The following is a 9014-nucleotide window of genomic DNA, read 5'->3' as shown; positions in this document are numbered from 1 at the left end:
TTTTAAAATTAATTTCTCTTTAATAAATTCTATATTTAGAATATAAGAAGCCACTGTTTTGTTCCAATATTACAATCAGATTTGAAGGAGATGAGAAGAATGTTTTGTACTCTGGCCAAGATGTTCCGGTGCCAAAAATTCTGCATAATAAGGAGACAGAAAGAAATATGTAATCTGACACCAATCTCTTTAGCAACAGAAGATGCTGGTGCCCTGAACACCCTGCTCAACATGGCTGCCCGCCCCACCTGCCCGCCAGGAGCATCTCCTCAGTGTTATCCCAACTCCTGAGCTGGAATTCTGAAACCTGTGGATTCTGAGTGTCCTACACTAGTCAGGATCTATGTTTCATCAGGACGACAGACAGCAGAATCAGGATTGACGTATCATCAGGACCACAGAGGCTAGAGGAGGGCCTGGTGGGGCAAACCACATGTTCCTGATGTCACCTCCAGGAACGCTAAGGACTTAAGATTGTCAGCACTTCCAGGACCGCGGTCCTTCCCAACACTGGTTAACTCTGAGACTATTCTAGGAGCTGTGAGAGCTTCTAAAACTGCACACTGAAGCAACTTTGTCTGATTTCTTTCCTGTGGATGTGTGTGTGTGTGTGTGTGTGTGTGTGTGTGTGTGTGTGTGTGTGTGTGTGTATGAGGGATGTATGTCATGGGTGGATGTGTTATGGGGGTATGTGTGATGGGTGTGTGTGTATGATGGGTGTTTGTGTGTGATGGGGGTGTGTATGATGGGTGTGTGTGATGGGTGTGTGTGTGTGTGATGGGCATGTGTGTTATGGGGGTGTATATGATGGGTGTGTGTGATGGGTGTGTGTGTGTGATGGGCATGTGTGTTATGGGGGTGTATATGATGGGTGTGTGTGATGGGATGGGGTGTGTGTGTGTGTGTGTGTGTGTGTGTGTGTGTGTGTGTGTGTGTAGGCACATGCACATTAACTACTGGTGTGGAGAGATCTGAGGATAAAATCCGTGAGTGTTACTCCTCACGAGCCATCCGCCTTAGCCTCTGCTTGCTTTTATCTGTGGGTCTGAGTTCTCCTGCTGGCCTGGAGGTCACCCCTGAGGCCTCAGGACCAGCAAGGCCTAGGAATCCTGAGTCTCTGCCTCCCCGGCCATGGGCTGACACACACTCTCCACTGCATCTGCCTTTGGGCACAGAACTCAGGTCCTCAGGTTTGCAAGGCAATTACTTTACCAATGGAGCTAGCCCAGGTTTTCCATTTCCTAAGGAGACATCCAGGAAGGTTCAACACTGGCTGCTGTGTCCACGTGCTTTTATTCCTCACTTACCAAAAGCGGCCAAGAGAATTAAAACATGATTTAATCCAAGAATTAACCTCAGAGATTTGAATTATGGGGCTTTGTTTCCCACAAAGCAGAAGATGCTTTAGATCCCCACGTGGGCTGTGGAGTTTGCTCTACCTCACCATCATGGTAACAATTTGGAATACATTAAAGAGCTGATGTCTACAGCACTCAAAGGAACATAACTGAAACAAACTTAATTGACTTGCCTATGCAGACAATTCCTGCCCACAGAAGTAACTGTCAATCCTCTGATTGTGTCTGTACACAGGTCCTAAGCAGGCTAACTCTACTTCTTGATAACTTAGAAAATAAAATATCTCCCTGATAAAGTCTAACACCATTTTTCCCTAAGGCAGACCATGAGAACATCGGACCTAGAGATTGCTGACAGAATTATTTAAAACAAACGAACAAAAACCCTCTGTCTCAAACGTTTGGAAACATCATCAAAGTTGAACAGTTTCCTCTTTGTTCCTGATGTTTCTCTGCTATAGGAATCAGACCCTCAAAGAGATGTAACAGGAACAGTTAATCCAGGAGAAAGACTTTCCAGGGCCCCGTGTGAGGGCTGTCTTCTCCAGAGCACCGTACTAAACAGTGTCTAGAAACTGATAACATCACAACTTCGCCTGGAACAGATCACATTCCAAGCCTCAGATATATCCCTCACACCCTTCTAAAAGAAGAGGTATCAGAGGTTTCTGATTGAACTGTCTCGCTGGTATATTAGCTGAGGGAACATGGTGACCTCCAGAAGCTCATGAGTATCACACAGTTCCTCCTCAAGTAATAGTCCAGTATAAACAAGATCAACCAGGAAGCCTCAAGAAATTTTCCCCTGTCCCCCGTCCCAGGATCTCAGAGGTAGCTTCTCTTGGGAAACACTGGACATTACAGCTTTTTAAGACTCCCTTTGGGAATTCTATTGAGCAGCCAAGTGGAGATTCACTGAGACGCGAATATCCATGACTTCCCTTTTCTTACCATTTAGACTATATTTGTCTCCAAAGGGTCTATGCCAGAGAAGCTCTCAGATGACTGAAGCTTAATGTGTAAAAGCTTGGGGATGCGGTCACAGGGAGAGGTCATTTATCTGAATCTATCACATGCATCTGCAGGTTAACTCAGTGTCCTATTTGTGGATAACCGAAGATGTCACCCTCCCCCCTACCCCATCCTGGGTCTGACTCGGGCTCACCGTGGTCTCCAGCAGGGCTGGGAATCTACCCAGAGTGCATGAGAGGGAGAAGGCGATGGGGGAACAACGCGGACTCTGGAACCCAGCTCAGGACTGGGTTAGCACCCCCCAGCAATAGAACCAAGACAGTGGCTGTCCTTGTTCCCTTTTGACTGCCTCAATAACACCTGACCAGAAGCAACTTATAGGAGGAAAGGGTTTCCTTCATCTCATAGTTTACAGTCTGTCATAAAAGGCTGTCAGGCCAGGAAGCTGGTGCAGAGGCCACGGAGGACCACCGCTCACTGGCTTGCTCCTCCTGGCTTCCTCAGCCTGCTTTCATATACAACCCAGGACCACATGCTCAGGGTTGGCACCGCCCACAGTGGACTGGACCCTCCCACATCAATCAGTAATCAAGAAAATACCCCACAGACTTGCCTACAGGTTCCCAGTCCCCCTATGACTCTAGCATATGTCAAGTTGGGGAGAAAAAAAAAAAACAGCTTAGCTTCCTCAATTCTTTGCCTCGGTTTCTGTGTCTGTAGACCTAAGAGGACACCTTTACGATTTCAACATGTTCTGAGAGACTCAAACAAGCCAATCACTGAGAGGACTAGAACAGCGCCTGGCACACAGTGAGTTTCCAGCGTGTTGGGCGTTGTTAATTTTTATTATTTTTAAGCCTTTGTTTCTGCTCTGGGCTTTAAGCAGTGGCACTACCGAAAAGAGTAGCACTCAAGAAATTCACAAGTGGCACAGGAGAAGGACAGACAGGTAGACTGCGACACGTGTGACTGGGCTTTTGTGACACAGGGTGCAAACTTCAGGAGGGACAGAAAAGAAAGTCTTCCCAGAAGAAATAGCATTAGGCTCAACCTTGAAGGGCTACATTAGAGGAGCAGGCTTGGTCACTCACTGCTTGAACACTCTTGAAGAGAAGAGCGGGTGGAATACCCAACCACTAGCATCGACATGAATTTTGACAAGCACAGGAGGGTGAAGACACCACTGTCTTCCGAGGTAGGGACCAGGCTTCTGGAACATTCTCTCCATGCCTGGGTTTATGTACAGTGATGGACGCTTCTGCAAATTCTCCCTACAGAAAATCTGAACCCATATGTTGGGATGGAAAGGTCCGGGGTGCTCCGTGGTGTCATGTGGTGTGGAAAGGGCCACAGGCAAGCAGGTCCAGTGGAGAGCGGCCACAGCCACAGGAGGGGAAACCATCGCTGGGAGTTCCGCAAGGCACAGAAATCCCAGGTCAGATCTCTGCCTCAGCCCCTTCAGGAAATCCTGTCACTCAGTCAAGGACTTATATACAGCTCAGGGTGGCCAGTTCCACTGCGCTCCCGTGGTCTGTCAGGCTGGTCTCACTGACCATTCCTTCCTCACAGGGAAAGGAAAAGATTTAAAAGTGGACACAGACATACAGACATGAGAGAGGACTCCCCAGACACTCATCAAAGGGAGTTAAAATAGTTGGATCACCGTGAGGAGAGTCTGGCATGGGAAGCAGCAGGCTTTTCCTCAGCATGCTGCTGCCTTTAATTCCTCTCTTCCTGGGGCTGGTTGTGCAAAATGCCTGCTCCCCAGCTGAAGGCCCAGAACTGGTAAGATAAATCGCTCCGGTGTTTTTACTTGTTAACTTTCACAGTGTGCTCTAGACGGTGTTTGTCTGCTTGTTTGTTTCCCCATATAACCTTGAATCAAAAAGCCCTACTTAGGCTTCATAAAAATCAAGAGAAAACTTACAAGAATCAGATCCTAAACCAGAGGCGCTATCTTTCTGGGGCTGACTGAGCTGACTGACTCTGGGGGCATCTCTCTCTCTCTCTCTCTCTCTCTCTCTCTCTCTCTCTCTCTCTCTCTCTCTCTCTCTCTCTCTCTCTGTGATTTTACTACTGACTGACGTTTCTCTTTCCCTGGCAGAGCTGCATGCTCTGGGTTTTGTTGAACTGCCTTATCGACCATCTTCCCAGATAGAGAAAACAGGCGCGGCTGTAGGAAGATGCCCAGGGGAATTTCAGGAGAGAGAGCTGATAACAGGAAGCCGTAGAAACATTCCCGAAATCCATCAGACACCCACACAGGCCTTTCCTCCTTCCCCCGCTGTAGTGGGAGGACCACCGTGACCTTAAAAGACCTGAGAGACGCTCACGCAGGTACCGCACCATATGAGGTGGCTGTCTCAGTGAAGAGCAACCTCGGGAACATTATATAAGCGGTATATAAGTCCACTTGGCCCCGAGGGCGCTCTCCTGAGAATGTGGCAGACAGCATGATACGTACCTCTCCAGTTCAGAAGTTAGAAAGGGGCACATTTGAACTGGGACTTCACAATATTTCAGAGGACAGGCTTTGGGGCTGCCCATTACACCAGCCTTTCAACCCTAAGCAGGGAAATTAATCCCTCTAAGCTTCCGTTGCTTCCCCGGAAAGGGCTCTGCAAATGGTAGGGATGCTGTCACAACTGTCTTCACCATGGAGGGCTTGCTTCGGTGCAGGTACTGGGCCTTGACCACTGCTCAGAGCTGAATCTGTTCTTCAGTTGGCTTAAGTTTATAAGACGAGTTATTCCACTTGAAAACAGCAATTTGAAAGTCAGATAGAGATTTATGTCAATATATATAAATGTATATATATATACACACATATATACACACACATATATATATTATTTATTTATTCATTCATTCACTCTACATCCTGATCACTGTAACCCCTCCTGGTCACCCCCTCCCACAATCCTTTTCCCCATGCCTGCCTCTCTGAGAGTGTGGAGGCTCCCCCTGGGTATCCCCCACCCTGGCACATCAAGTTTCTTCAGGGCTGGGTTCATCCTCTCCCACTGAGACTAGACAAGGCAGCCAAGCTAGAAGCACCTGTCCCATGGATAGGCAATAGCTTTTGGGTTAGCGCCTGCTCCAGTCATTCGGGACCCACATGGAGACCAAGCTGCACATCTGCTACCTATGCCTAGGACCAGCCCATGTATGCTCTTTGGTTAGTGGCTCAGTCTCTGAGAGGCCCAAGAGTCCAGGTTAGTTGACTCTGTGGGACTTCCTATGGAGTTCTTATTCTCCTTGGGGCCTGAAATCCTTCCCCCAACTCTTCCATAAGAGACCCCAAGCTCCATCTGCTGCTTGGCTGTGGGTGTCTGTATCCGAATCAGCTTCTGGGTGGAGCCCCTCAGAGGACAGCCATGCTAGACTCCCGTCTGCAAGCTATAACAGTGTCATTATATCGGTGTTAGGGATTGGTGCTTGCCCATGGGATGGGTCTCAAGTTGGGCCTGTTATTGCTTGTCCATTCTCTGTCTCTGCTTCATGCCCTGTCCTTGCATTTCTTCTAGACAGGATAAGTTTTGGGTGGAAATTTCTGTGGGTGGGTTGGTGTCCACATCTCTACTGGGGTTCCTGCCTGGCTACAGGAAGTGGCCTCGTCAGGTTCCATATTCCCTAATGCTGTGAGTTATGGCTAAGATCAGCCCCATTGATTCTTCAGCACCTCCCCTATCCCAGGTTTCTGTCTCACCCTGGAGATGCTTCCTACCTTCCCACCCCTGTCAGTTGCAGATTTCCATTAAATCTCATGGCTGGGTAGCCATCTCTCCTGCACTTCCCTACTCCTGGTCCTGAACTCCCCGTTCCCCTCCAACCCCCCCTCTCTCCCAATTCCCTCCCTCCATCTGCCTCTTATGACTATTTTATTCATCCTTCTAAGGGAGATTCAAGCTTCCTCGCTTAGGCCTTCTTTCTTGTGTAGCTTCTTTGGGTCTGTGGAGTATAGCATGGGCATCCTGTAGTTTATGGCTAACACCCACTTATCAGAGCGTGCGTACCACAATGCCTTTTGGGGTCTGTGTTATCTCACTCGGTATGAAAGTCTCAAGTTCCATTCGTTTGCCTGCAAAATTCCTGATGTCTTTGTTTTTAATAGCTGAAGAGATGTATAAATGTACCACATGGCGTGTGTGATATATATTGGTCATGTACACTTGCTGTGTAGCTGAGGATGACCTTAAATGTCTGATCCTCCTCCCTCTACCTCCTGGGTGATAGAATTATAGGCCTGCCCCACCGCACAATCTTATGCACGATCTTAAACTGAGCCACATCCCCAACCCAAAGAGTTTCTTTAAAAGAGAGTCAAATTGGTCATATCAAGAAGAAAAACTGACCATGACATCATTTCATCCATCTATCGTAAGAGAAACTCTGATATAAACAAATCTTTTTAGAAAAATTGAGTCATGTCAACAACAGTTAAAGAGTATTGTGTTATTATATGAGTAACAGCCAGGGGCACTTTGGTTCACAACGATTCCCAAAAGGAAGCTTCTAATAAAGTAGAGACTGGGGCTGGAGAGATGGCTCAGCGGTTAAGAGCACTGACTGCTCTTCCAGAGGTCCTGAGTTCAGTTCCCAGCAACCACAGGTGGATCCGTAACAGGATCTGATTCCTTCTTCTAGTGTGTCTGAAAAAAAGTGACAGTGTACTCATATAAATATATAAATCTTTAAAAAAAAAAACTGCCTCAAACAAACAAACAAAATATATATTTTTTTTAAAAAGTAGAGGCTGTTTTTCTCTGTGCCACTTGGGTGCTTAAAGAAAGGGCTAATTAAGGAATCAAGAGACGGATAACTCATACTTGATCTGGGGCAAGTCACTGCATATTCCAAACTGTCTTCAGTCCTCTGTCCCACACCCTCTGCAATGAGAATGGCGACCCTTGGCCTACTCTTTGAAGCAATGAAAATCAGATGACACCTTTGGAAGTCTGCATAGCCACTCGGTGTTCTGGGACTTTGCATGTTCTGATGACCTTGGGGGTGATGGTGTTTCCACCACATCCAACCAGAGCTGGGCTGCTAGAATGACAAAGAGATATGAAACATGGCTCTGACCTGCCTGGGATTCTTAAGTAGAGAGCAAAGACTAACAACTGGGGTACTGGGGTTATAGTTCAGTTGGTGTTTACCCAGCATTCACCAGACCGGGGGTTCTATCCCTGGATCTGCATACACCTGTTGTGATGGAGAACACCCCAGTGGGAGGTAGCAGCAAGAGGATCAGAACTCAGGCCCACTTTGGTCTATAGGGCATCTTAGGACCTTTCTCAGAAACAAAAACCATAACATAGTGCTGGGCGACTTGAAGTTGGACAAAGGACAGACAGAGTAAGAATGGTTTTCTGGAAGAGACAGGGAACGCATGCTCCTAGGATAGAGGACGGATCACCCATGGGAAGGCCAGGTCACCAGCCAGTCTCAGAGGTAGGATGAAGAAACGTTTCAGGAAACGTTTCTGCTTGCACCTGGTACATCACAGGAAACTGGCTACTAACATCTCCCTTTTAACAGCGGATAGCAAAGAGTAGGACCTCACTGGAGGCTGCACACTTCACGAGATGTAGAACTTGATCTATGTTCCGCACTGGGCTCCGAAGTTTAGCCTGCCTTTGGTAGACTAAATTTGATGGAGAGATTAAGGAAGCTTGAAAGACAGAGGGAGTTGTGGGCAGAGGGAGCTCTATCTAGGAGGATCAGTACCAGCATCTGGAGCAACAGGGGACCACAGTCTGCCTGCATTATTCATTTAGGCAGTTAATTCTGAGCCACCTTATGTTGCCAAATAACTATGGCTAGTGTGCCTGCCTGATGGGTTAATTTAACCAACATATATTTGCTGAGCATCACAGGGCATCAGGGAGCACTCTAGGAGCTCAGAGCACAGACTCTAACATCAACGATCCTTGCTCACACGCCACCTGCTTCTCAGTTGGATTGAAATCTAAATATTATGGCCCTCTCTGGAACAGAAACTTTCCACCATTTAGCACAGCACTAACCCCACAGCAGATGTTCCTATGGAAACAATTCTGAAATATTATCTTTGAAAACAATTGATCGATGAATTGGTGGTCTTGAATAACCTTCTGCAACGTTACCCCCACTTGAAACAGGGACTCTGTAATATAGTTCCAGTTCCTCATTTTGATAGCTGTGAGTAGTAACCTGAACCTATCTCCTGCGGCTCCAGGTTCCTGAGGAGGGATGGTGCATGTGTTTAACCCAAGCAGTACCCCTATCCACACACTCGGCCATGGCAGACATTACTTGCCGATCGCCGATTCCAGAGAGATAAGACTGAAAGCAGCGAGTCAGAGAAGTAGCCGTACCAGATATTTTGCAAGGTTCTGATAACAGGAGCTGGTGTTCTTCGCTGTATTCGCACAGGCAAAAAGATGTGATAAGAAGTCTACTCTAACCATCAAGACGGAGTGCCAATCCTGCTCGGCTAACTCTGCAGTCAAGTGTCCAGACGGCTACATCAAGGTTACCAGTGGCTCTGCTGGGGTTCGAGATTGCAGGTACTCATTATGACAAGATACACGTGCCCATGTTTCAGTACCCTAAGAATTGTGACTCCAAATTGCAATATCCTGTCTCAAACACTGCAAAGTAATTCCAGGATTTATCTCTTACTCACAATCTTTGTGAGTT

The 9014-nt window shown here is 47.2% G+C and overlaps 1 protein-coding gene across 2 annotated transcripts in view; it reads left to right on the top strand.

Annotated features, from left to right (window-relative positions):
* Window positions 1-4010: 4010 nt before the first annotated feature.
* The window catches only part of Stab2 (stabilin 2), a 179249-nt gene continuing 174245 nt past the window's right edge, over window positions 4011-9014 (top strand). For both annotated transcript variants that reach the window (XM_032910792.1, XM_032910783.1), the window contains exons 1-2: window positions 4011-4115; window positions 8748-8881. In XM_032910792.1, coding sequence (XP_032766683.1) covers window positions 4011-4115; window positions 8748-8881 — 239 coding nt within the window. The remainder of the gene's footprint in view (window positions 4116-8747; window positions 8882-9014) is intronic.

Source organism: Rattus rattus, chromosome 1 (assembly GCF_011064425.1).
Source record: "Rattus rattus isolate New Zealand chromosome 1, Rrattus_CSIRO_v1, whole genome shotgun sequence".
NCBI lineage: Eukaryota > Metazoa > Chordata > Mammalia > Rodentia > Muridae > Rattus > Rattus rattus.
The sequence above is the reverse complement of the archived record's forward strand: the minus strand, read 5'-3'. Positions and strand labels throughout refer to the sequence as shown.